This window comes from Kockovaella imperatae, assembly GCF_002102565.1.
Source record: "Kockovaella imperatae strain NRRL Y-17943 chromosome Unknown BD324scaffold_14, whole genome shotgun sequence".
Taxonomy (NCBI): domain Eukaryota; kingdom Fungi; phylum Basidiomycota; class Tremellomycetes; order Tremellales; family Cuniculitremaceae; genus Kockovaella; species Kockovaella imperatae.
The window spans coordinates 530360-553638 of record NW_019028954.1 but is presented as its reverse complement, the minus strand read 5'-3'; the positions used below and the strand labels follow the sequence as shown (position 1 = coordinate 553638).

The window sequence follows — 23279 nt, the reverse complement described above, 5'->3', positions numbered from 1 at the left end:
CGTGTGTGCTTTGTTTTGCTTTGTTTTCTTTTTGATGCGCAGTTGAACGAGCCAAGACATATATACGGACCGGCATTGAGGTTTGACATTGTACATCACACTTCGTTCATCTCTTCGCATCGACATATCTTGGTGAGTATCATGGATCAGGACGAGCAGCTGTCGCATTCCCTCCATGCCGCATCCGTCTCAGAAGGGATGAACCTTTCTCCTTTCGCTTGGCATCCATTTGTCCCAGCACCTAAATCCTTGCTTTGTCCCCTTGACTGACTCTCAACTCTAGACATATCACTTATTGACAACATGTTCGCTCGATACGCTGCTTTGTCTCTTCTCGCTCTCGTTGCTGCTCAAGACTCCTCCTCTGCAAGTCAGACGGACATTGAGATCATCGAGGCCAACTTCCAAAGTATGTCGTAGTCGTAGTTTTCTTTTTTTTTCTCCTTTCGTGACAAAAGCTGACTCGCAACGCAGACGCCGAGCTGGTCCCCGAGTTCATCTCATCCTTCTCACCTCAAGGCATCCTCAACGTCGAGTACGATGGTGGATCGGCCTTGTCCCCGGGTCAAAACCTGTCTCAAAGCTGTAGGTTTTAACGGGTTGATCAGGTGATCGTAGGCTGAAACCTCTTCCCTTTAGCCGTTTCAAGCACTCCTTCACTCTCGATTCTGCCTTCATCCAACGCGTCGGACATCAGTGGTGACAACGTGAGCTGCCTGTCTTTTTTCAGACTGTCACTCATCTTCTTCAGCGATACACGGTCATCCTCGCCGACGCCAATGTTGTCGGAACCGACGAATCTACCGAAGCGCAGACCCGACATTGGCTGGTCAACGGTGCTTCTTTAGACACCAGCTCGGCACCTTGGACCGTGACATATACAAACGCCACGTCAATGTCAGTGCAAATCCAAGCTTTGAGCTCCTTGCTGACCCTGACACAGCACTGACTACGCTGGACCCGCTCCTCCTGGAGGATCCGGACCCCACCGATATGTCTTCATGGTTTACTACCAGCCCGACTCTTTCCAGGCCCCAGCCAACTTGTCGACTGCCAATACTCCTGTCTCCACCTTTTTTGTCTCTCAGTATGTTCAGGAATCTGGTCTCGGCGCTTTAGTCGCTGCCACCTACATGCAAGTGGAGAATGGCACACCTACTGGAACCATTCCTGCGACCACTGCCGTGGACACTGCTACAATCGGACAGTCTACCAGCTCCGGATCTAGTGGGTCTTCCACCTCTCACGCCTCGGCATCTGGCACGGAATCTGCTCGAGCCTCAGGAGCCTCAGCTTCTGGATCGGGTGCCGCTGGTGCCGCCAAGGACCTCGGATGGAGCGCCATTGTTGGAGGTCTCGGTGTTGTAGGCGCCGTCCTCGGAGCCGCTATCGTCGTCTAGAAACGTCTTCATGAGTCACGGACAATAAAACCTCAACTGTATCATAAATCCTGTGGAGAATCATTGCATGTCACAGTAACATTACTTTCGGCGACACGTGTCGTTGATACAGACTGACGCCTGTATACGGGAGGATGAGATCACACCTATGATTAACGTTGTCAACGTCGGCGATGAGAACGCGCGATCATGTATTCACTCCGCCCGTCTCACATGACCATACAACACCCCTTGCTGACCTTCTCATCCGAACCAGGCATCATCGTCCCCGCGCTACTCGTCAAATAAGCTGATGAGCCCATGTTACTGGTCGGAGGGAGACCTTGTAATTGTCGGAGAATGTGTTCGGGCACATGATGTAGACCTGAAGGGACTCGATAGCAGCAAGATATGCAACATGGCTCAAAGGTCTTGCACCGGCAGTACGGAGCGCAAGTACATTGTGAATCGCTGTAGCCGCTAAGAATGTATTAGCTCTGCTTCCATACTAAAATTCACCATAGCCAGTTGTCAGGAGACAGCAGATATCCTTTCATGAATGTCAACGGGTCGTTGAGGCAGTGCAGTCACCGACTGACGTCTTTAGCTGGGGCTCAACTTCAGTTTTGGCCTTCGAGAACGACAGGAGGATTGTGATTAAGACCGGATCTTGAACGGGCGAGGTTGCGAAGAACATGATCAGGGGAGGAAAGGCCCCGATCTGCATCAAAGTATAAATACACCTCGGTCGTGAGCGTGTTGATGGTGGGACGATCCTCGTGCATGGTATGAAACAGTCTATCCCGCGCATATTGACAACCACCGGCGCTAGATGACTCTCTCCTCTGCCTGTCCTCCTCCTTTCGTTTTGATCGGGACACCGATTCCCTTCCTTTCCAGTTCATTAATCATGCAAACAGGACTTCAATTGTGGCCTCACGGAGATGGTAGCCGAGCTGAGATCTGTACACTCGAGCCGAACTCAAGATAGACACTATAAAGTGATCCATCAGGCAGAGTACCACACGCGCTGAGCACGCCATGGCCTCGCTTAACTGGCCGCTCCTCATCGTGTCATCTGCTAGACCACCGTGGCCACCAGAACCCTCTCCTCTGTCATGTTGCACACTTCCACCAGCTCGATCCTCCGAGGATCTGATGACAATGTCATGACACAGCTCGTACCCACGTATCGCTTGCCTGTGGAGGGTCCAAAGGATCTCAAATGTCAGCTAGACCCGAATGAGCAAACGCCGGGACTTGCCGTCCTCGACACCGACACGATTACACGCAACAAATGTGACTTGTTTACCTCCCTGAGGGTCCATCGCGCTGCTCGGAGATGGCGAGACGTAACCCGGTGTGGGGTCATGTAGAGGCTGCAGCCTCGCTGCCCAATAATTTAGCGAGCTTTCATCGGGAGCTGTGGGATCCATTTCGAGACCCTGGTTGGGAGGTTCCACAGGAGCTTGGAGCCAGTTCATCCTGTCGCATCAGCCAACGAACAGAGACACATACTGACGGCACGACGAGAGTGTCTGCGCCGCTCTCTCTGACGTATGATCCGAGCTCAAAGGCATCCCATGGAGCTAAAGGTTTAGTGAAGACCGCGGACAACTCTTTACCTATAAAGTCCTTTGGGTTCATGTCTTTGAATTAGTCGCGTCATTCTGCCTCGCACATACCCATGCAGATTCCGATAGCAGTACGACCCAAGGGCTCCGGCAGGTCAAAGTGCATGAAGCCACTACCTATCGTCGTCAAGGTGACCTCTGCTTTTGCTCACCTGCCCTAGCCCAGCACTTGTCCGTGTCGAAACGGAATGTCTTTCGATAGTTGCCGACAATCTCTCCCTCAGGTCCGACTACTATGGCAGAGTTGAAACCGACGCCTTCCCCTTCTCCCTCAAGAGCCTTCATGGCTTTTGGGCCAGTCTCCTCCACGCCCGCGCTCGAGTCCAGCAATAAGGAAGAGCTTGACGAAGCTGTGGGTGCTTCTCCAGATTCTTCTACCAGAGCCTCTGGGTACCCCGCAACGACGTGACATCTCAGTCGTCGAGCTAGACTCCGAGCAAGCAGCGACGTGGGACCGATACGCGGTTGCTCGAGATATGGTAGGATAGCAGTGGCAGAGTTGAAAATGTATCCTGAAAGGCACATTTCAGGCAGGACGAGGAGATCTAGCGAGTCAGGCTGGAGTCTGGGAATGTCAGCTCGGCGATGAGACCCCGCAGGTACCTCGATGTCATCGCCTCGACGCTCTCTGCATTCCGCTTGACTTCCCCTCGCTTGGTCATTGTCAGTCGCATCCTAAGCCTAAGACGTACCTTCACATCAAATTGTACACATGCAACTCGCAATGGCTCCCTTCGATACGCAGGGGCTGGCGAGTCCCGAAACGGGACAGGGAGACCACGGATCGGTGTCGACATGGCCTGGAGATTGATGTAGCGCGGTCTTTTGGGAGGGGAGCGGAAAGGAGAGAGCACCGCGTCCAGCCAGGACGCTGAAAGCGGGATTTTGGCGGTATCAGCGAGATGAAGTGCAACGTGAATGAATGTGCAACAACAGATTGAATGTCCGCTTATCGGTCAAAATACATCCAGACGTAGCAAGTCTATGCATTTTCATTCTCATGACTTGTCCTTGCGATCCCCCTTGATCCCATACTGCTCCAGTTCTCCCATCCCTTGCATGGTATACACCACGCTATCCTGATTCCCAAACGCCTCCAGTGAGAACGTGCCCCTGTACTCCATTCCTAGCCTCTCAAGCGCTTTCCGACTGTGTTCGTTCGTCGGCGAGGCAAATCCAAAGACTCCATCGTACCCTAAATCCTCCTTTGCATGCTGCATGACTCGTTTGGCGGCTTCAGTAGCATAGCCCTTTTTGGTGTACTCCGTGAGGAGGGCGAATCCAATATCTGGAGCTCTGTAATCACCTATCATGAGTGAAACTGAGCCGACCAAAGTAGAAGTATCCTTGAGCGATACGACGTAGACGCCATGCCCATACTTGTCGAACCTATCGCTCATGCTATGAAGTGCTTTCAGGCCTTTCTCAGTTGTGTCGATCCCGGTGTTGCCCTCTCCAGCGATGAACTCTGGCGTGTTGTAGAGTTTGACTAGGAATTCGGCATGCTCTTCAGTGGGGAGGAACCGTGAGATGACCAGACGGTCGCTCTCGAGCTTGATAGGTGCTTTGTGAGACATGGTAAGATGCTGAGTAGAAGCCATGAATCCCACATCGATCCAGTCAAATGTCTTCGGATCCGACGACCACACTGGGCGGCTCGGCGTTCCGGTCCGGGCTTCGCACTTGGCCGCGATGATTATCGTATATGCATGGTCATAAGTCAAGCTTTTGGTGTCCACTGTCTCCTCCAGCGACCAAAGTCTAAAACTCATTCAATCCAATCACCCATATCCATCAAGCCGACCGTCACTCATCAAACGACTTGAACTTGGCTACGTCGCTCGTATTGTCACCAAGCAGTCCCGTCAATAGCTCCTCTCGAAATAGCCTTTCGACCATCTTCGTGTCCGAATCCCCACAGGATAGAATCTTGAATGCCCAATAGCCCGAGCGCGACCAAAGGTTTGCTCGTTCGATCTCGAGGTCAGCTCAGCCAGATTGACACGATTCACATCACCGGAGGTCCGCAAGAGGGTTGAGTATCTCAGCAAGAAGCGACAAACTTCGAGCACGTTGCCAGTGTCAGGGATCTTCTTAAGGGCTCTTCCAGTCTTCCTGATGTATTCCTTGTTCCCAAGGATACCTCCCCAGGCTTTCACCAGATCTTCGTACGTCTGAAATGTCAGCTGGGGCGAAAGTCATTCGGAATTTACCTGGAAGACTCCCTTGTGGTCTGGGCCGAATCCAATTGCATATTGCGATCCGCTCATGACTTCGATAAGCTCGCTTTTCACGACTTTGCGGCCAGGTGCATAAGTCTTTTCCAGCTTGTTTACAAAGTCACAGAAGAAAGCCCATCGCTGCTCGGCGGATCTCGCTACCTGTGCCGTGTTTAAGACAAAGCTGCCTCGCCAGTCCGTTGGAAGACCAAAACCGGGACTTCGAGTGCTGACTTCTTCAGCCATGGCCTTGATCGTGGGCCAATCCCGCTGCATTAGCGCCTCTCGAGTCTTCCAGTCATCTTTTGCGTCTGCAGTGCAGAGTTCGCAGCTACAGGTGAAGCCCCATGTAACATTAAAAGATGTCAACCTTGACGAGTAGGATCTTGAGGGATCGACATAAGAGTAAGTCACTTCGTCGCCTGCTTTGAGATCAAAGCGAGCGTAAGTGAAGCGGGTCTTTGATTCAGCCATACGTATGGGGATCACTTACCTCTCCCTGATTGTGAAACACCGTCGACTCGATGCACGAGTGATTTGCCATTGAAGCCAGGCCGAAAGTCAAGGACCCTTTTTCGACACTGCCACCGAAGGAATTGACCGTCACCCTGCGCACCGTGTCCTGGATATCGACCGGTGGAGGGCCGGCTAGAATGACTTCTAGTCGTTGTTCGTCTGTCAATATTGGGCTCGACCTTGATGGACGGGGCATAAGAGCGTCCATGACCAGGATTCGACTCGGATCAGCGATGAAAGCCTCAACCGCGCGTTCTGCAAGGCCAACATCGACACGATCCCTGACCCCGGACACCTCTGAGATCGAAGACAAAACCCCTTGTTTGGAAGATCCACCACGGATCGCGGCGGTCTCAGAGAACAGCAAGGTCCCGGCTTTGACATTGGAAGTGACAACCAGTCCTCTACCCTTGTTCGGGATCTTGCGCACCGCTACAGGTCCAACATAGTCACCATTCGAGGTATCAATGGCGCGGCCCGAATTCTCCATTGAAGCAAAGGTGAACATACCCGGGTGATTCGGCATGCCTTGACGCTCGAGATCTCGATCTCGAAGCTGCTCTCCGTGAGCCTTGATCTTGGCAGGATCCAGACCATGCTTGACGCAGTCGGCCAGGGCGCCGCGTGCGGAACTCCAGAGGCGGAGAGATTTGAGGGCAAGAAATTTGCGGTATACGAGTTTCAGACATTGGGCGTCGCTAAGGGTAGACTGCAAACTCAATCTCTCGATCTCCGTACAGTCGGCCAGAGCTGGACCGGGGCGATCAATATCCAGGTTGGCGAGCGCGCGGTTGAGGAGCAGCATGATCTTGAGATCTGCGTCTCCCTTGTCTGCGAGGAGTAGCCCTAGAGAGTACTGCTTGATGGCAGCCTGACATCAGCTCGGCATATACATACGACCACACACTTCTGTGTCACCTCTCTTGATGGCTTCGTTCCCTCTGTCTTTGAACGCTCGTACGGTGACCTCACCATAGGGCTCCTCGATCTTTCACATCAGCTGAGAAGACGTCTGGACTCACCAGAGCTTGGTATCGCCAGGGAGGCCCGGGCAGGCAGGGAAGCTCCACTACATCGGTGATCATCGCCACTTGGACTTCGGCAATATTTGACGTAAGTCCGTAATGGACATAAGGCTCCTTGACAGCCAAGATGGCGCCCCTCGGGTACAAGGCTTTGAGACGTTCGAACGGGGCACACCTGGCTGGGATTGGCAAAGGATGGTCTACCGCCAGGGCTATGGCATGGCCATAAGAATCTTCAACGGCGCTGGCGTCAGTTCGAGTCTACATTACCTCTCACAATGCAATCCCCCGTCCGACGACGGGTAGAGTGAGGACGCGGCAATACAAGACACGCCCTGGTTTCAGCGAAGTAGTCAATGATCTCTCACCCTTATGCTTCATGGGACAATTCAAATCCTTGATAGCAATCTCCTTCAGACTTGATATGTCGACTGATCCCGAGGAGAGTTTCGACTCTCCAAAAGTGACTTGGAAGTATACTGGATTCGTTCCACTCGCAGGTGTATGGGGGACGATGGGGTTGCTCGTGTAGTATGACACCACGTCTTGCCGACCATTGGGAAAGATAGGTCCAGGCCGTTCAGACAGGTTACGCTGCCATAAGCTAATGCAATGAACGGATTCATACCCTAGCGATGTGTTTACCATCGGAAGCGAACTTTGCATTGTCCCACTGGGACTGTTGCCCAATAAAGTTGAAGTGGGCGTCCCTGACATCTTTTGTCAAAAACAAATCTTCGTGGAGCTGCGGTCATCAGAAAGAGCCGACAATCTGACGTACCTTGAGCGGCATCTCGCGAGCCAGAATATCTCCCAACATCGGATACTTCATGCTGTCTTCCTTGGCCCGTTCCGTCCCCCCTTTCATCTCCTCCATTTGTTTTTCAGGCTGCAACATTCGAAAGCGCTGTAGCCATTGCTTGTACCAGTCTTTGGCCGTTTGCATCACCTTGAGCCACTTGAACATCCAGTGTCCTGGCATTGCAGAGACCTGTATGAGTATGTTCAAGAATCCAAGAATCGTATCAACGCCGGTCTCCCAAGCGCCTTGACTGCTGATGAATAGACGGTTCTTCTCAACGTGACAGACGATATTCCACCAAACCTGTAGAACGAATGGTGGGCAGTCTGGGCCAAAGTCGGGCTCTCCCAGGATCTTCGCTGGCAGTGCGTCGACCGTCCAGCGGAAGCCATAGTCTTGAGTCCTGAGTCGATAGGCTTGGACATCTGTATCCCATCTCACGTCCGACATGGTGAGCGCTTTGCTGGTCGTGAAGGCGAGAGGGATGTCGTCATCGAGAAAGACGGGCCGTGTCGCGGGCAGTGAGAGGACAGTAGGGACCAGAGACGGCGGGACAGCATCGAGCAGATCGACGCGATCCATCTTGAGACCAACCTTTGGTGATAAGTAGAGATGCATGGGTCTCCAAGGAAAATTTGATGGGTAGCATGGCCTTCATCTCTAAGCGAGATGCTGACCTTCGCTCAGCGATAGTGGCGGTGCCACATTGTCTATCACATCATGCTTCTGCCGTCCAGTGATGTGTGGCTCCCTCTAACGAGGAGCATCAAGGTCAGGGCATGAGATCTATGTATGTATGTACATGAGATAGCCTTTATATACAGCTTTCAGCAGTGTGCGAAACCAGCTATTTTGAGACTCCCAAAGTCACGTCGATGTTCCCACCTTCTCAAATGAACTTGACCCCCTGTTGATCCTCCAACTCGGGAGCAAACAACTCCTTGAACACGTTCAAATTTTCGTCTCCGCATGTCAGAATGCGGTATGCCCAAAACGCGGAGCGACTCCACGTATCTGCTCTCCTCACCTGTTGTCAGCCGTGCAAGGGCGGCTCTCACCTGTCCACCTGCCCGGTGAAGCCTCGAAAGGTTCAAGAGAATCTCGCAAATCACCGAGTAGTTGCCTGTATCCGGTAGCTTTGCCAGTGCTCGACCAGTCTTAGTGAGCTCCAATCTGTTGCTGAGAACGCCTCCTTGCGCCCGCAAGAGCTCCTCGTATCCCTAAAATGTCAGTGATGCCATATGCCCACACTTGCCTCGATCGGGCTTTTGGATCCCCCAAGACTCATGTACAGTCGAGTTTGAATCATCATGTCCACCAGCTCGAGCTTGATTACTTTTCGACCGGGAGTGTATGTCGAATCGATCTTTCTCATGAAGTTGTATAACGGTTTGAAGGCAGTATCGAGTCGCCGAACCATTTCGTCGCTCTCAACGAGCAGCTGGGCCCTTTTGGGAGAGGGCGATGTGTCTCCGAGTCTTGGCGGATCCGTCACGCAGCTCCATATGTCCACCTTCTGCGCCCGTTCCAGGACTGCTGGCCATTCTTCCACCATCATGGCTTCTCGTAGAACGTAACCGTCATTTCGATCGGCCTTACATAGCTCACAGCGACAGTCGATGTTCCAATCCGACAGAAGGGCTCGCTGTCGCACAGAATAGCGTAAAAACTCGGGAAGGTAGTTGTGTGTCAACTCATCACCAGCTCTGATGTCATGCCGCGCCACAGACACAAGTCTCTGTATGTCAGCGAGAATTAGGCCGACACTCACTTCTCCCCTGACGGCGCGGACCATGTTGGGAAGGCAGCAATGGTTGACCATAGCTGAAAGAGGATAGAGGTGGGCATCGGCGTTGCGGGCACCTATGTGATAACGGAGCTGCACCTGGTGGATGTCTTCAACTGACAGGGCCGGAGGACCTTTGAGTATTGCGTCTAGGCGCTCGAGCTCGCTTAACAAGGGACTGCCCTTTGAAGACACTGCATTGAACATCAAGGCTCTGCTCGGGTCCGCGATTATCGCCTCGATGGAAGTGTGAGTGAACACTTGATTCGGGACGGATAGGGTGCTGTCGGGGTGTACAATCTGGCTAAAGGCACCAGTACTGGCAAGCCATGACGCAGGTAAAGCTTTGTGCTCGACAAGGATGAGTGTGCCTGCAGGAATGTCTCTCGTGGCGACGAGTCCTCTGCCCTTGCCGGGAATGCGGCGGACGGCAAGAGCTCCAATGTAGTCCGCGCCAGGAGTATTTGAGCAGAGATTTTGGTACACACCTCGTCGTTCGGCAGCACGTAATCTCAAATTTGTTTGGTGTAGCCGCAACTCTTCGTGTTCTAGCCCCAGCTCTTCACAGGAGATCAGCGTGGCTCCAGCCAGGTCCCACAACCGAAGTGCGTACGCGGCGATGAATTGGCGATAGACGAGTTTGAGCTGCTGAGGGGGCGTCAGGATGGGATGGCGGCTAACCAGTGCATTGGCGGCGAAGCAATCGGTGAGGGCGGCGCCCGGGCGGTCGAGCTCCAGATTGGCCAGGGCGCGATTCAAGAGAAGGAGGATCTTGCGGGTAGGATCTTGGGCCAGGTATATACCGAGTGAGTAGTGCTTAGCAGCCAACTGGCGTCAGGTAGGTACTGTACAAATCTGACTCACGATATAGTCGCCGGACTTGACCGCTTGATTCCCTTCGATCTGGAGGCTTTCGGCGGACTGCTTGCTCACGGCTATGGTCCAACGCGATTTGAACTCGCTGGATGGTCTCTGCTCCATATCTGTAGAGATGGACACTTGAATCTCGGGAACGCCCGTCCTCGTGCCATAATGGACGTAAGGCTCCTTGATAGCGAGAACGGTGCCGATGGGGTATAGATTGTTCGATATCTTGGAGTCGAGGCAGACGGCAGGACGCGCGAATGGATGAGTTAGGGATAAGCCAATGGCGTGTCCCGCCTCGTCCTCGACACACCTGGACTTAGCGAAGCGATGAATAACACTTACCAAGCCAGAGCCGAGCCAATGCAGGGCTTGGTAATAACTCGGCAGCAAAGCATTCGGCCTGGCGTCAGAGATACTGTACAAGCCAAGGTCCTCACCCATGTGCTTTTTCGGACATTTCATCTGAGACAAAGAGATCCGGCGTAGAGTGTCCCAAGGAACTCCACCCGACGTCTTTACGTTCTCTCCGAAATGAGTGATCAAGATACCCGGTTGCTCAAGCGAGACACACTGGCTCGGTGGCATGGGCACTCGCTTGAAACGATCGACAACGTCTGTCCGGTAGACGGGATAGGTGGGCCGGGGAGACGAGGCTCGGAGAATGTTGAGCTGAGATCAGCGTAGCTAGTCGGGATGGGCCAACCTTGGTGAAGTAGGCTCCGTCAGTCACCTGCATGGCCTGATCAAAGGCCGAATCGTCGACCAGCTGCATGTTGTGAGGCTTCGCCCCCCTTTTCAGCTGACTTCATCAGCGCGATATTTAAGCAGCTTCACCCACCTTTATGACCGTCTCCCGCCTGGTCACATCGCATCGCCCCAGGGGATACACCAGTATGTCAGATTTGCCTCCTCCTTCCACCCATGATAGGAGTCTCTCAGGTTGGAACAGCCTCGAAGAGGTCACAGCCGAATCGTACTCATCAACGGCCTTGCTGAGCAGACGAAACCAGTTCAGTGACCATAGTCCGAGAAGTGCCTGGTCGTAATACGCCTGAAATTTTTCGAGGATGGACAGTAGCTCGCTGACAGCAGAGCCCCAGCTTGGAGCGTTCACGAACAGATGTCGCACCTCAATGTGATATAATATGTTCCACCAGACTTGAAGAACGAAGGGAGGTGTGTCCGCCCCAAGGTATGGCTCGTCGGGATGTCGATGAGGAAATTCCTGCTCCGTCCAGATGAATGAGTAGAGACCCTTGGGCGAGGAGAGGTGGTAGCATTGGTCACGGTACTCAATGTCGGACATACGTAAAGGCGGCACCGACTCGAAGGCTTGTTGCATCCATTCATGATTGAACAAGCCTTTTGGCAACCATTCCGGAGGCATCAAACTTATCATGCCTGATAAAGAAAAGTGACCATCCTCGTCGATGCCCTTCCTGAGGAGATCGAGAGGGTCGCAGTGAGGAATTGCGGGGAGGCGCATGGCTGCTATGTCGTGAGAGTCATGGTGAAGGTCAAGAGATGAGTAGTTGCTGAAGTCTATGTTCGCTTGTAAACATTATGTCTGACGACATGAAACGGGTCCAGGGGTAATGTTGGTGGCACTGCCACGAGTTTCGGCATCAAAGAGTATCCCATAGAAACCAATCGCATGGATCGTTACATGATCCCTATCCTCCCTGACCGCTCGCTCTCTGACGCCCCACGATGGAACCCGCTCGGAGTTGTGATTCTCGATAGAGGCAAAGAAACGTTCTGGCCACTCACAGGTGCATAAACCAAAATACAAACGATAAGAATTGATACAGTAAGCACATTACAAGATCCCTTCCAGGCCTGCAAACGCCTCAAACGCATCGAGATCGACACCGGGAATCACGGGAACCTGAGTCGATGACATACCAACAGATCCCGAGCCGACGCCGATTTTGCCAGCGGATAGCGACGAGCCGCTGGCGACGCTATTCGGGGTATTGATCGAGCTCACAGATGTACGTGAGGGATTAGTGAACACATTGGACGATCCCTCGCCCATGCGGGTGAATCGTCGGGCGTTCTTCAGGATATTCCCGTAGCGGACTCCACCGGGTTGTGCTCCATTGATGCCAAACGCATTCCAGCCGGGTTCATGCGGAGGCGCCGCCTTGAGAATGTCCATGAGATGGAGAGCAAGCCAATAGAATGGCAATGCCTCTGAATGTCAGCGAAGAAACATAACCTCTGTCTCACCCTCAACGTATGCCAACTTGGTGACCTCGCTCATGCCGTCTCCAGATGGCGAGGGGTAATTCGCAGGATTGGGGCACGTCGGGTCGAAATCCCAGCCTTGGCGCCACTATACGTCAGCCAAGTCACGACATCGACCTACCCTCTCGAGCCCTTGTGAGAACCGGTCACGGAGCGACTCGCGGGTGACTGGTCCGAGGTCCTTGCCCTCCGAGTCGAGACACTTGTCCCCGGGTTTGAGCCAGTTGCAATTCACCCAGAGATCAGTCAGATCTCTCCAGTCTCCTCGATCGCGTTTCCCCTCGCCAATGTCGATTACGCCTCTGAGAATGCTGGAAATGATCGCCGTTCGTGCAAACGGTCCGAGCTCGGTCGTATTGAGGAGGTTGTAATACTTTGTGTCGGACCGCTCATGAAGCTTGTCAAACGCGCCGTATGTAGGGAGGTAGAAGATTCGCCTCATCGCCTCATCTAACGTCATGTAGCGATACTTTTTCAACGCCTCGAACCATTCCTCAGCATCCGCCGCTAGCCAGAGAGAATCGGGAGCAGGTAACGGCATGTCAGCCATTTCGCAAGACGTGAGAATCGGGGGAATGTGGGATTCGAGCGCAGATACAATGTCGAGGTGATAGATGAGATACGCCGTTCGGCGCCTCGTCTCGAGCTGGATCCATCGTCGCCAATAGAGATCGAGCTCGGCCCCTGTCCAAAGCTCGGGAGGCCTCTGCACCTCGACTTCGAAGTGCTCGAGTTCGGGGGTGAAGAAGCCGACTTGGCGCGCGATCTGGAGTCAGAGCGTGTCGCGGGGCGTACTCACATTGACGATTGTACCGAGGAACATGTTGGCGATGACTCGTTCGCTCTCGTCTTCGCTCAAAAAGTACGGGGCGTTGTAGAGGACCAAAGCTTGGAGGAGCGCCACGTTGTATTCGGTCATCAGGACGCCTTTGGCGAGACCGAAAGACTAGCGTGAGTGTGGCTCGGCAATCGGGCTCACCTTGACCAGCATATTGCTCTTCTCATTTCTGACAATGTGAGCGGTCTCCCACTCGTCGACTTTTTGTGATGTCGAGTCGCCGCCGAGGATACCAAAATTCTTTTGATACATAGATTGCCAGCCCTCGCCTCGAGGTAGAGGACCGTCGATCGCCTCAATGTCGGGATCTGATCCAACCAGTAGACTGCTGATCTTGTCATTTTTGAACCAGTTGTAGCTGCTCGATTTGATACCGCCGACGGTGCAGATCGCAAATGCGAGACAAGCCGCGGTGTCGATCAGGCGAAACGTTGGCGTGTGGACCATGGAAAAGTGCTTGAGTACGGTGTTGAACGTGCGATTCGCCATGACAGACATGACACGGAGGGGAGGTAGGCCCCAGTGGGGGATCTGATAGCATCCGGCGAATCGCTCGGCGGGTAGGCTGCAGTCAGCACCTGAAAGAACCAGAATGACTCACTAGAATTTGCTCGTCTTGTCGTACATCTCCGCTCCGGCAAGTTGATAAATCTCTTCATGCTGAAGACGCAATAATGGACGTTCTGGGTTTAAATTGTGTTGACTCTGCGGGATTTCGTACTTCGACAGTTGGTCCAGAATATTTGTTACAGTGACATCTTCTTGGGATTCGGGAGCCAAAGTCGATAAATCAAAAGCGGTGGGCGAGAACATGGAACCCAGAAACGCATTGTCTGGTTTTGCCTCCTCACCAAGCCAAGTAGAACCCCACGCCGGTAAGTACGGGTTGCTGACGATTTGATTCGATGGAGGCTCGCTGGCGTCCATCATCATATTGATGGTGGAGGCCGGCGCCCAGTCATCAGCCACCACGCGTTGGCCTTGCACCGTGGGTACTGGCTCCATGGATCCACCGCCATATGCCATGGACAAGAGAACGGAGGCGTCTTCGAGGTGGTTCGGGTCAGAATTAGAGAAGGGCTGGTTTTGGAACATTGGGATAAGGTGGGGGGTGTAGGTGGATGATTCTGGCACATAATTGCTGACATAGACACCTCCGTTACCCATGCCATTTTGACGAGCAAAACGACTCGTCTCGCCAATGTCAGAATCCTCGTCGTCATCCTCCTCTTCAGTGCGACGTCGGCTTAGGGCGGGTTGGTCGCTACTCCCCTGGCTGGTCTGGCGTTTGCGGCCTCGGACGGGTGACATTTCGCGGGGATCGGTACGTGAAGAGGACACTGGCATTCCTGGGTATCCTCGGTGGACCTGAGGGGGAGAGTGGGCGGAGACGTCGACGGGGGGAGGTGTAGGGTGACATCGTCGGCGGTGTCGTAGGAGAACATCACTACGTGTGAGCGAGGGAAGGTGAATGGCATCTCACCTGCGTGCAAAGGCTTTGGAGCAGTCCTTGCAGGCGAACGGGCGATCGTCCTGATCTGAAAAGTCAGAAAAAGTGGGCTCGAATTGCTCACGTTTTCGCTGGTGCCGCTTCAAGTATTCCATTCGGCTATAGGACTAGGAATCAGCCATGTTCGAAGGCCCGTGCTCACCTGACCACAGCCGGGGTAAGGACAGCCGAATGTCTCCTTTTCCTTTCCATTGCCCGCTCTTGACCTGTTGTCAAGATTATCTGTCAAGGATTTGCGACCGGGCATGGTCCTGAAATGTGTGGTTATAATGTGTTCAGATACTGGTCGACCTCCACTTTGAGGTAAGCTGATGGTATATACCGATGAATACGATGAGTTTTGGTGAATATCACGCCCTGAAGGCCCCTGATGACCCCCTATGACCTATCTGCAGGTAATTTTGATACCTCTACACTGGCTGTGGACGATATACCAAGTGATCCAAGTCGAGGTGGCCGTGAATGGTGGAGGTGAGAGGAAAAACGGGGGGGGCCAAGTCTTCCTCTTTCTGCTTTTGGTGGCGAATTGCCCAGCTTCTCAGATTTTGATTCCGTCAAAGAGGGCGGCAAGAAAGGCGGTGGGCGGAAATTTGTATACTGTGGCACCCCCCAACTCACGATTTTCATGCAATCACTCTCTACTGGTCATCGATCACCATCACCAAGACACCATGTTCAGATTAGGAAGAGCCACGCTGCGTCGATGTAGCTGTATCGCTGGATGTTCCACCGCTGCGGCTGGCCCGTCAAGAGTGGCCATCCCGCTGATACCCATGACACGTCCAGCATCCACCATCGCCTCCCTTCGCACACCCATCACCCTCCCGATCGCCCCAGCGTGGACGCCGATAAGAGGGATGAAAGTGAGGAGCTCAGTCAAGAAGATGTGCGAGAGCTGTCAGATTGTCAAGAGGTGAGCCAAGGTGTGGAATATGGCGCTGATCGGGCAGAAAAGGAGTCCTCAGAATCATCTGCAAGGCGAATCCAAAACACAAACAAGTGGGTGAATGAGACGACCTCGCTGACCCGCAGAAACAAGGATAGACATGCATCAACCATCTCTCTTTTCCACCGGGCCGAGACCCTTTTTACCCTGCTTCTTTGTCGTCCAGTCCTCAATGTTCCCATCCCCGCTGCGTTTCCGCTTCTCCGCGGCCTTGAGATCCTTCTTCTCCTTGTCACTCTTGACCTCTCCCGCGCCAGTCTCGGCATGCTTGTCCTCGAGCATCTGCTTGGCCGTGCCCTCGAGGACTTCTTTCGCGTCTCCATGCAGTCCTACCGCGTAGGCGTCTTTGAGTCGAGCGATACAGCGGTCCTTCTCGACATGCTCGTCGAGGATCGGGAAGGGATAGTCTTTACCAATGATACAGTTGCTCGATTTCTGGACGGATTCTGGTGCGAGATGAGGCGAGTAGATGTACTGGGATCAGCGGGAGTCCATTGAGATCTCACTTTATCAGGGAAATCCTTAAGTTCGGGGCAGTATTTGCGGACGAGCTCGCCATGTTTGTCGGTCTTTGCCGGCCACGATACGAGCCCGTACACACGATCTGCGTCAGGCGGGATCAACGGCGGGGGTACTCACAATATTGGGCAAAGAAAGCTGAGCAGGAGAGCCACATCCAGTTGCCGGGCTGTCATCAGCAACGTCACGCGCGAAACCTACGTTGGACGCCGGATCCCAATCGATCAACCATTCTGGCGTCAGCGAAGCTGAAACCCTTCATCCACCCACCATCAAAAACCTCCATTCCGCGTTCCCAGGAGATGTAGCATTGCCCACGGGTCAGGAAGCACGCCACAGAATGCCGAGCGAGGTGATGTATCCACCCTTCATGCTTCAGCTGGCGCATACAGGCGTCGATCCACCTAGAGTCAGCGATGACTCAACAAATCACCTCACGGAAATCCCGTTCGGCCCTCTCGCCACGCCGCGAAGCGTTCTTCGGCCTCTTCGTCGTCGTCCCGAGGTCGAGGAAGGATCAAGTCCCCCTTGTCGTTGTATTGATTCTGCAATGCCCAGTCGATATACCTGAGGGTAAGTGAGTGGGACTGGAGCATCCGATTCACCTGCAAACGGCGTTGCCTCGGATTTGTTGGAAATTCTCCTGAGCAGTTTCTGCCGCGGCGTACATGTCTCTAAACTCCAGCTGACCAAACATATTCTCCGGTTCGCTCGTCTTCTTACCCTTGCCGGTCTTGCTCCACTCCTCGATGACATCTTTGCATCCCCACCAGAGCTCGCGGATGCCAATGCAACCGAATTTGATATAGGGGGAGAGCAAAGTGGTCGAGGGTTCAAGGGATGTCGGGGCTGTATGGGGCTTGGAGAATGTCGCGACGTCTTCTGGATTACCGAGGAAAGTGTCTAGGCGCTTGTGACCTTCTACAGTGCCCCCCTTGATGGTGGTCGTGGCATCGGAGAAACCCATTTCGGTCATGGTGGGAACAGAGTAATCACCCTTTGGCCCGGACATCCGGTCTGATCGCTGAGTGACGTCGCCGGCTTTGGCACCCACCATAACACGTGTCCTTGCCTGTACGAATCTCTGCGTTGAGGTCTTCGCCGGGCCACTTGTACTTTTCGTCCTTTTTGGAGTGCTTGAGGTCTGTCGAGTTGGGGTCGGGAAGCTTCTTCGGTGTTTCGGAGGGTCGAGGGATCTTGCCGATTTTCTGGGCGACCTGGGGAGAGTTAGTGGATATGGGCTAGGCTAGTGCATTGACACCGCCCAGATGCTGGACAATGCCCAGTATGCTTGAGGCTATTCCCAAACTCACCCCCTGCCACTGATGTAACGTCATTGTCGGCTTATTCCCGTTCACCTTGACCACCTGCTCTGGGTCATATAGATGCCGTCCATGCACTTCTATCACCTCCACACCCTTCTCCTCTGCCAGCTTCTTTATTCTCGCATCTCGTACTTTTGCATACTCATTCGCATCCTTTTCAAATACCAGATGGGTGATCCCCCAGCTCTCCCACATGATTGGCAGCACTTTTTCCGGGGGTCCACGGACGACTTGGAGTTTTTGTGACTTGTTGACTTTGGTAAGCTCATCGGACAGCGATTGCATTGATTCCAGAAGGAACGAGAACCTATTGAGCCCTACGCGGTGACCGTAGATGTAATTTGGATCCCAGCACCATGCAAAATTGACGGATTTCAGGTTGGGAATGGCTAGGCATTTGGTCAGGGCAGGGGAATCGGTGATGCGGAGGTCTGTACGGAACCAGTAGATGGCGCGGGCTTCGGCAGGCATCTTCGACTGCGAAGTTTGCACCGAGATGCAGATCAGCAGATCAGCACAACAGCAGCTAGGCGGATCAACACGATCGATCCGATAATCGTCACCGACGATCGGACCTGTGGTGCCCCACACGTCTCAGCTGATGCTCATAGGGTCGTGATGTAGTTCTACAAAATGATGTTCGTTAGTCTGTCCCTTGAGTTGGTCTAACGATGGTGTACAGTCAGTCTTGCTGAGTGTCACGTCCAAAGCGGGGGAAGATCTTGGACACCATGCTATCAGCTCGCCCTGTCCCTGCCTCTTGCGTCAGATCTATGCATACACTATGCTACAGGTTCGGTCTTGCGAAGCGAATTGTAGTGCTGAGAGTCAGCGTTGCAGATACAGCGGCTCACCTCTCCCAAACCGTACATCCGCCGATGATAGCTGATCCGGATCACTCGATCGCCTTGAGCAGCACTCTTCTCAGCTGTCAGTGCGCCGCCAAAGCTGTCGTCGTTGCCGCCGTGGGACACTATGGTAGGTGGACCACGCTGGACGACATGCACGGGGATCTCGAACCGACGAGAGAGCGCTTGAATCTGTCGAGCGACAGGGTCAGCTCGAACTCAGACTACTATCATAGACACCAATCTGATGTGATCTGTCAAACTAGCGCTCACCTCTGGCTCCCCGCCCCATTCGCCAGTCTCCGCAACCAACTTGCAATACTTCTTAAACTCGGACGAGGTCATCAAACCGTCATGACTAGTGGCATCTTCACTGTCTTCGCCTGTGATGGACGGGAGGAATGGCATAAAGTCGTCAGGGTGTTTGAGCATGTAGGAGGAGGCTTCGTGGCGCATGTGCTTGGCGTCGGCCTGGAGAGCGAAGCGAGCAGGAAAAGCGTTAGCGAGCAGACCAAGCACTGCAGATGACCCACCTTGTCCTTACTCAGCATGCCCAAGCACAGGAGCTGGTCTGCAATGGCATTGAACATGCAGTGACCATCAGGGGCGATCTATCATCAGTCTAGATCCTAAAAGCCCAAACCCACCTCGTAAATCTCCCTGCCGAGGACATCGCAGGCCTCCGTAATTACCTGTATCTCGTCATCCCTTTCTTGACGCAGACTGGCGGTCCAGCTGGGGTCGACGGGTGGGAGCGAGTTGAGGAATGCGTGTTGTTTTCGGGCCTAAAATCAGCGCCGGTCAGAACTTGACTCTCACCTGACGTTCAGCGAAACGCTGTTTGGAGCTCTTCTTCTTGCCGCGCGGCGCACCCATGAGCTCTGCAGCTGTATATTGAGCCGCTCCAGGGGCTGGTACAGTGGCGTTGCCGGGATTGTGCGCAGGCGTAGAGTCGATACTGGAAACACGAGAAGGCGGGGTCATATTGTCCATTTTTGCGTTGAGGTCTTCAACGCCATCATCAAGGCGGTGGTGACCTGAACCAATGCTTTGCCCCCGCTGTATCATCTCTTCGACTTTCAGGTCTTGATTCAATGCCTCGTCTGACATGTAATTGCCTGGATCTGAAGCTATACTATCACTCTCAGGGGACATAACCTCGCTTTGACGGCTTTTGTGTGGATGCAGGATATCGCTTAGGAAGGAGGTAGGTGATTTGGACTTGTCAGGAGAGTCTTTAGACGAGTGCTTGAAGGGATTGGATAAGCGATGATGGGATTCAGGAATGTCGACAGGGGAGGTGGGTTCAGAAGGGGAAGCTGCGGCGGCAGCGGCTTTCTTCAGACGCCGCTTGGACCCGGGCATGCTGACGGGAGACGACCTCGGAGCGGGGCGGAGAGAGACAGTGGGTGGTGAATGCAGGCGTGGGACTCTGACGATGCCAGGTCAGAAGACGAGTCGCAATTAGAGCACTGGAGAGATGATGATTGACAAGGATGAGACCAGATATACGGACGCTCAAAAGTCTCAACATTTTGAAACTCTGTTCGCTCCGAACCCCGAACATGCGTATCTCTCGGATCTCGATCCCACGTTTCAAACTCTCATGCATCGATATCCCCTACAATCTAAAAGAACAGATAGGTCAAGACGAACACTGCCAGCACCAACGCCCCTACGATCTCGATCGGCACGCCAGAGTTTGCCGCCACTTCTTTGACTTTTTCCACGGCCACTTCGGCACCTGCAACGGCATTTGACGCAGCGGCACCTCCACGTTTACGCAGACCGGTGACGGTGGGACCCTCAAGCTCGGCGAGCTTTTCACGCAGACGGTCGATCTCGCGCAGAGCAACATTGAGTTTGTCGTCAGGTGAGGAGGTTGTTGCGGTGGATTGCTCGAGGGCAACGTTGGTGGGAGAGGCGCCGGATGTCGCAATATCTTCGGCGGTGAGGCTGGGTGGATCGTCTGCTTTGACAGCTGACGGAGGCGCTGAACGGCTCTCTGAGGAGGTCGCTGTCGCTGGTGACGGGACATGATCGGTGTGCGGGTGGGAAGGAGACGCTGGCGCAGCGAATACCTGCTACAAGGATGTGAGCATGATTCATGAGAATCGACTCTATGCACAGCGGGAGTTGTTGCAGCACCAACATATGGACCAGTGTGGAGCTCGTAATGGGTATATCCAGCGTTTGGAAAGACGTCTGGGTCGTATTTTGCAGACGAAGAGGTCGTCCATCGGCCGTAGCCACTTACCGACTCGTCCATCATTCTGCTCTGATCACCGTTCGCCTCCTCATTCTCCTCAGGTATGCCATTCGGCACGGAGCCGTCCTCTGCGGGCAAGTAGGCGCATTTGATCTTCTGTTCCTTGATCGCACTCTTGTTGTTCTTCTCGGTCTCGGACCACTACTTGTCAGCAGAGTCGAGGAGGGCACACACCATTTCCGCCAGGGATTTCATTTCCTCATCAGGTGAGATGAATGCTGATTGGACGAGGAACTTGTCTTTACATTTGGCGTGGGGTGGTGGCTCGGACGAGAGAGGTTGAAGAAGGACTGTTGAAGCGAAGCGGGCGGGCGGGTTAAGCGAAGCGACGAGACAAGTCAAGCAAGGGCGGGGGAGCGAGGGGAATCGATACAAGCGGGCGAGCGTCCGTGAAAGAGTCCATTGTTGGGCAGTGGAAGAGGCAGTTGGGTCGAGTCGAGGCAACGGCGGGAAGAGCAAGAAGATTGGTAGACACGTCAGCAGCGTGCTCTTGCACCCATCCATCGATCCGTCGCTATCGCAAGATCAGAGAGTCGACTTACCCAGCACCTCCAGCGTCTCCCCTGCTTCCACTCTCCCCGAGTTTGGCCTCACCACATACTGCTTCGGCGCTGTCGTCTTGACTTTGAAAGCGATAGGCGAGGAGTTTGGATTGTGGATCGTCATGGATCGCTTGACGAGTTGAGTGAGAGGTCCTGATGGAGTGGGGAACAAGCGGAAATCAGCAAGAAGGTCGGAACGATAGTCCGAGCGAGCTCACTGGGGAAGCCGAGCTGGCTGGAGGGATTGAGCTCGACAGACATGGTGAGAGGACGAGGAATGTCTCTTGAGAGACCAAAGGTTGATCGTGGAGAGATGAGCTTGACTCTACTTCGTTTTGTGCCGAGGATAGACGATCGTCACCGAGAAAGAGAGGGGGAGAGACAGCAGCAGAAGGCTCTGGCACTGACCACAGATCTGGATCGACCACAGGACGAGCTCTCAAGGGATTGCGAGATGAAGTGCTTTTCGATTGAATGCTTGCGCCGAGTGACAGCTGCCAGCGACAGAACTCGTGTTCAAAGGTGCGTCATCCCGCCGGTGGCCCTCCCTCACAAAAAGTGCCACATCCTATCATCGCACTTCTATATCGCCGCGGGAGCCCCGGGGGATCAGACCCCGGCGTATCATGATAGATGTTGTTCCTTGACATCTCTATCGACCGGTCCGTATAGTGTAACGTGAGTCGCACATCCGTAAGACATTCGGACATCCAACATCCACTATACTCTCCTCACGCTTCCTCCTGATGAATTCGCTTCAATTGTCATCCTTAATCTTAGCTTCGGCTACGCAGACAACATAGGGCGTCCCCAATGTATCAGGGGATCTGATTGCAACATGGACCAAGCGGCGTTAATGAATCACTGGTCGCTGACATTCTGCCAGGTATCGATGCATTCACTACTCTTTGACGGAGACGAAATTGAACACCATCTTGACCTGACAATCCCTGCCCTGGCTGAAAGCTTGGACGTCCTTCACAATGCCTTCCTTCAATTTGAGCCTGTACCCATGCTTAGCCGCCAGGACGATGCTTGACGCATGAACATCGTAATCTTGCCTCCTGACCAGAACTGAAAGTTCCCAGCATTCCCCTCACGCCTCTCCATGATGATCTTGCTCGTGTCAGTATCTTCTGGAGGAACAAATGTATTCAACAGGTTGACCTTGGGTGTCGGGCGACCAGGTATCACCGGCAAGACCAATTCCCGGTCATATGGGTTGATCTCTGGTCCTGGTTCTGCGTCCTCATCGTAGAGCGGTGGGCTCCACTTGGTCGGGACGGTGAGCGTCATTGCCACGCCAACTTCTGGTATATCCTTCCGAGGCTCACGCTTCGCTGCTCGGAGGACGATCCTGGCTTCAATGTCCCCATCTTTGACCGGCTCGAGTCGTAGGAGATCCGGAGAGGGTATGATTCGGATGCGGGTGGGCGTGAGGGCGTGCTGCGGGGTCAAGGTCGTCTTTGTGATCTGGGTCGCGGCGGGGGCCTGGTTCATCGTGGATAGCGTATGGACGGTCAGATGTGTGATTTGTACGCGCAGCAATGGGAATGAGGATCTGCGGATGGATCAAGATGGTCTGGGTTTGAGGAGTGGCTGAGGAGTGACGAGTGGAGAGCATAACAGAATGATTCCAGGCTGTGATAAATGTGTCGAGTCGACTCAGAGTTGCCTCTTTTGACACTCCTCGAGGTGAAAGGAGTAAGCGGATGACAACGTCTCAGGTGGACTCGACTGTCTCTTGACGAGTGTTTCTCTCGATAGACAGTGATGCGTTACACGAGTCGCAACATTCAGTCATACCATAGATGCCACAATCGGCAGCCTCGCCGCGTAAGGAGTTCCAACGGCTCTGCGGTCAAATACGAGGAGGTCCTGATCGATGCACGCATGCAGTCTATGAGGGCTAGCTGGACACCTGATACATCGCACAGGACTCGTCGGTGCCCTTGTCGGCGTCCACCTCGCCCGCATGTCTCTCGTGCGCTGCGTTCAACTCTG

At 53.7% G+C, this 23279-nt stretch overlaps 12 protein-coding genes across 12 annotated transcripts; 2 read left to right on the top strand and 10 right to left on the bottom strand.

The window, feature by feature from the left end:
* The first annotated feature begins 57 nt into the window (after positions 1–57).
* Positions 58–1505, top strand: BD324DRAFT_161413 (phosphatidylethanolamine-binding protein). Its single transcript, XM_022012061.1, has 5 exons — positions 58–409; positions 475–585; positions 640–707; positions 752–897; positions 944–1505. The coding sequence occupies exons 1-5, from the start codon at positions 304–306 to the stop codon at positions 1398–1400; spliced, it is 888 nt and encodes a 295-aa protein (XP_021868848.1). The 5' UTR covers positions 58–303; the 3' UTR covers positions 1401–1505.
* Positions 1479–2111, bottom strand: BD324DRAFT_161342 (hypothetical protein). The gene is made up of 3 exons (XM_022012060.1): positions 1899–2111; positions 1600–1859; positions 1479–1546 (listed from the first exon to the last, which is right to left on the bottom strand). The coding sequence occupies exons 1-2, from the start codon at positions 1934–1936 to the stop codon at positions 1610–1612; spliced, it is 288 nt and encodes a 95-aa protein (XP_021868847.1). The 5' UTR covers positions 1937–2111; the 3' UTR covers positions 1479–1546; positions 1600–1609.
* On the bottom strand, positions 2066–3955 carry BD324DRAFT_636524 (carbon-nitrogen hydrolase). The gene is made up of 8 exons (XM_022016903.1): positions 3706–3955; positions 3617–3666; positions 3166–3578; positions 3065–3130; positions 3005–3028; positions 2902–2968; positions 2644–2864; positions 2066–2579 (listed from the first exon to the last, which is right to left on the bottom strand). Exons 1-8 carry the CDS (start codon positions 3808–3810, stop codon positions 2461–2463), a joined length of 1065 nt encoding a protein of 354 aa, XP_021868846.1. The 5' UTR covers positions 3811–3955; the 3' UTR covers positions 2066–2460.
* A 3-nt stretch (positions 3956–3958) lies between these two features.
* On the bottom strand, positions 3959–4600 carry BD324DRAFT_636516 (acyl-CoA N-acyltransferase). The gene has a single exon (XM_022016902.1). It carries the CDS (start codon positions 4588–4590, stop codon positions 4012–4014), a length of 579 nt encoding a protein of 192 aa, XP_021868845.1. The 5' UTR covers positions 4591–4600; the 3' UTR covers positions 3959–4011.
* A 262-nt stretch (positions 4601–4862) lies between these two features.
* On the bottom strand, positions 4863–8157 carry BD324DRAFT_653352 (hypothetical protein; the record flags this gene model as incomplete). Its single annotated transcript, XM_022018646.1, has 10 exons — positions 4863–4990; positions 5031–5187; positions 5227–5691; positions 5726–6619; positions 6656–6736; positions 6771–7017; positions 7051–7108; positions 7142–7367; positions 7402–7518; positions 7555–8157. 10 exons carry the CDS (start codon positions 8155–8157, stop codon positions 4863–4865), a joined length of 2976 nt encoding a protein of 991 aa, XP_021868844.1.
* A 2370-nt stretch (positions 8158–10527) lies between these two features.
* Positions 10528–11215, bottom strand: BD324DRAFT_636510 (hypothetical protein). The gene is made up of 4 exons (XM_022016901.1): positions 11041–11215; positions 10913–11003; positions 10667–10862; positions 10528–10629 (listed from the first exon to the last, which is right to left on the bottom strand). Exons 3-4 carry the CDS (start codon positions 10811–10813, stop codon positions 10567–10569), a joined length of 210 nt encoding a protein of 69 aa, XP_021868843.1. The 5' UTR covers positions 10814–10862; positions 10913–11003; positions 11041–11215; the 3' UTR covers positions 10528–10566.
* Positions 11216–11986: 771 nt separating this feature from the next.
* BD324DRAFT_594403 (hypothetical protein) lies at positions 11987–15343 on the bottom strand. The gene is made up of 9 exons (XM_022013829.1): positions 14969–15343; positions 14891–14933; positions 14800–14854; positions 13918–14763; positions 13458–13881; positions 13278–13424; positions 12600–13244; positions 12461–12566; positions 11987–12424 (listed from the first exon to the last, which is right to left on the bottom strand). The coding sequence occupies exons 1-9, from the start codon at positions 15071–15073 to the stop codon at positions 12048–12050; spliced, it is 2748 nt and encodes a 915-aa protein (XP_021868842.1). The 5' UTR covers positions 15074–15343; the 3' UTR covers positions 11987–12047.
* A 256-nt stretch (positions 15344–15599) lies between these two features.
* On the top strand, positions 15600–15837 carry BD324DRAFT_583357 (ribosomal protein L36-domain-containing protein; the record flags this gene model as incomplete). Its single annotated transcript, XM_022013617.1, has 2 exons — positions 15600–15739; positions 15777–15837. 2 exons carry the CDS (start codon positions 15600–15602, stop codon positions 15835–15837), a joined length of 201 nt encoding a protein of 66 aa, XP_021868841.1.
* A 21-nt stretch (positions 15838–15858) lies between these two features.
* Positions 15859–18322, bottom strand: BD324DRAFT_161214 (FAD binding domain of DNA photolyase-domain-containing protein). Its single transcript, XM_022012059.1, has 9 exons — positions 17605–18322; positions 17346–17508; positions 16897–17308; positions 16730–16858; positions 16562–16695; positions 16493–16524; positions 16412–16460; positions 16279–16376; positions 15859–16246 (listed from the first exon to the last, which is right to left on the bottom strand). Exons 1-9 carry the CDS (start codon positions 18085–18087, stop codon positions 15878–15880), a joined length of 1869 nt encoding a protein of 622 aa, XP_021868840.1. The 5' UTR covers positions 18088–18322; the 3' UTR covers positions 15859–15877.
* Positions 18323–18398: 76 nt separating this feature from the next.
* On the bottom strand, positions 18399–19340 carry BD324DRAFT_583302 (hypothetical protein; the record flags this gene model as incomplete). Its single annotated transcript, XM_022013614.1, has 6 exons — positions 18399–18437; positions 18471–18656; positions 18738–18935; positions 18998–19075; positions 19112–19249; positions 19284–19340. 6 exons carry the CDS (start codon positions 19338–19340, stop codon positions 18399–18401), a joined length of 696 nt encoding a protein of 231 aa, XP_021868839.1.
* A 712-nt stretch (positions 19341–20052) lies between these two features.
* BD324DRAFT_636491 (PapD-like protein) lies at positions 20053–21781 on the bottom strand. Its single transcript, XM_022016900.1, has 5 exons — positions 21494–21781; positions 21276–21428; positions 20908–21023; positions 20722–20874; positions 20053–20548 (listed from the first exon to the last, which is right to left on the bottom strand). The coding sequence occupies exons 1-5, from the start codon at positions 21534–21536 to the stop codon at positions 20093–20095; spliced, it is 921 nt and encodes a 306-aa protein (XP_021868838.1). The 5' UTR covers positions 21537–21781; the 3' UTR covers positions 20053–20092.
* Positions 21782–21924: 143 nt separating this feature from the next.
* BD324DRAFT_636485 (hypothetical protein) lies at positions 21925–23168 on the bottom strand. The gene has a single exon (XM_022016899.1). The coding sequence runs from the start codon at positions 22773–22775 to the stop codon at positions 22269–22271; it is 507 nt and encodes a 168-aa protein (XP_021868837.1). The 5' UTR covers positions 22776–23168; the 3' UTR covers positions 21925–22268.
* Positions 23169–23279: the final 111 nt, after the last annotated feature.

What these genes read in the sequence shown, in the direction of transcription:
- BD324DRAFT_636491 (XM_022016900.1), bottom strand. Translation starts at nt 21,536, where the DNA reads ATGTCTGTCGAGCTCAATCCCTCCAGCCAGCTCGGCTTCCCCA. An exon ending in GGAGACGCTGGAGGTGCTGG is followed by an intron (nt 21,024 to 21,275) that starts GTAAGTCGACTC and finishes TCGCTTCAACAG; the next exon opens with TCCTTCTTCAACCTCTCTCG. An exon ending in TGAAATCCCTGGCGGAAATG is followed by an intron (nt 20,875 to 20,907) that starts GTGTGTGCCCTC and finishes GCTGACAAGTAG; the next exon opens with TGGTCCGAGACCGAGAAGAA.
- BD324DRAFT_636524 (XM_022016903.1), bottom strand. Translation starts at nt 3,810, where the DNA reads ATGTCGACACCGATCCGTGGTCTCCCTGTCCCGTTTCGGGACTCGCCA. An exon ending in GTGTACAATTTGATGTGAAG is followed by an intron (nt 3,667 to 3,705) that starts GTACGTCTTAGG and finishes ACAATGACCAAG; the next exon opens with CGAGGGGAAGTCAAGCGGAA. An exon ending in TCGTGTCGGTGTCGAGGACG is followed by an intron (nt 2,580 to 2,643) that starts GCAAGTCCCGGC and finishes GACCCTCCACAG; the next exon opens with GCAAGCGATACGTGGGTACG.
- BD324DRAFT_161342 (XM_022012060.1), bottom strand. Translation starts at nt 1,936, where the DNA reads ATGAAAGGATATCTGCTGTCTCCTGACAACTGGCTATG. An exon ending in TCTCCTGACAACTGGCTATG is followed by an intron (nt 1,860 to 1,898) that starts GTGAATTTTAGT and finishes ATACATTCTTAG; the next exon opens with CGGCTACAGCGATTCACAAT.
- BD324DRAFT_161413 (XM_022012061.1), top strand. Translation starts at nt 304, where the DNA reads ATGTTCGCTCGATACGCTGCTTTGTCTCTTCTCGCTCTCGTTGCTGCT. An exon ending in TCAAAACCTGTCTCAAAGCT is followed by an intron (nt 586 to 639) that starts GTAGGTTTTAAC and finishes TCTTCCCTTTAG; the next exon opens with CCGTTTCAAGCACTCCTTCA. An exon ending in TATACAAACGCCACGTCAAT is followed by an intron (nt 898 to 943) that starts GTCAGTGCAAAT and finishes ACCCTGACACAG; the next exon opens with CACTGACTACGCTGGACCCG.
- BD324DRAFT_636516 (XM_022016902.1), bottom strand. Translation starts at nt 4,590, where the DNA reads ATGTCTCACAAAGCACCTATCAAGCTCGAGAGCGACCGTCTGGTCATC.
- BD324DRAFT_594403 (XM_022013829.1), bottom strand. Translation starts at nt 15,073, where the DNA reads ATGCCCGGTCGCAAATCCTTGACAGATAATCTTGACAACAGGTCAAGA. An exon ending in GAAGCGGCACCAGCGAAAAC is followed by an intron (nt 14,855 to 14,890) that starts GTGAGCAATTCG and finishes CTGACTTTTCAG; the next exon opens with ATCAGGACGATCGCCCGTTC. An exon ending in TCCAAAGCCTTTGCACGCAG is followed by an intron (nt 14,764 to 14,799) that starts GTGAGATGCCAT and finishes GCTCACACGTAG; the next exon opens with TGATGTTCTCCTACGACACC.
- BD324DRAFT_636485 (XM_022016899.1), bottom strand. Translation starts at nt 22,775, where the DNA reads ATGAACCAGGCCCCCGCCGCGACCCAGATCACAAAGACGACCTTGACC.
- BD324DRAFT_636510 (XM_022016901.1), bottom strand. Translation starts at nt 10,813, where the DNA reads ATGCCACCGAGCCAGTGTGTCTCGCTTGAGCAACCGGGTATCTTGATC. An exon ending in AATGTCCGAAAAAGCACATG is followed by an intron (nt 10,630 to 10,666) that starts GGTGAGGACCTT and finishes TCTCTGACGCCA; the next exon opens with GGCCGAATGCTTTGCTGCCG.
- BD324DRAFT_161214 (XM_022012059.1), bottom strand. Translation starts at nt 18,087, where the DNA reads ATGCCTGCCGAAGCCCGCGCCATCTACTGGTTCCGTACAGACCTCCGC. An exon ending in CGTTACATCAGTGGCAGGGG is followed by an intron (nt 17,509 to 17,604) that starts GTGAGTTTGGGA and finishes AACTCTCCCCAG; the next exon opens with GTCGCCCAGAAAATCGGCAA. An exon ending in TTAAGGATTTCCCTGATAAA is followed by an intron (nt 16,247 to 16,278) that starts GTGAGATCTCAA and finishes CGCTGATCCCAG; the next exon opens with TACATCTACTCGCCTCATCT.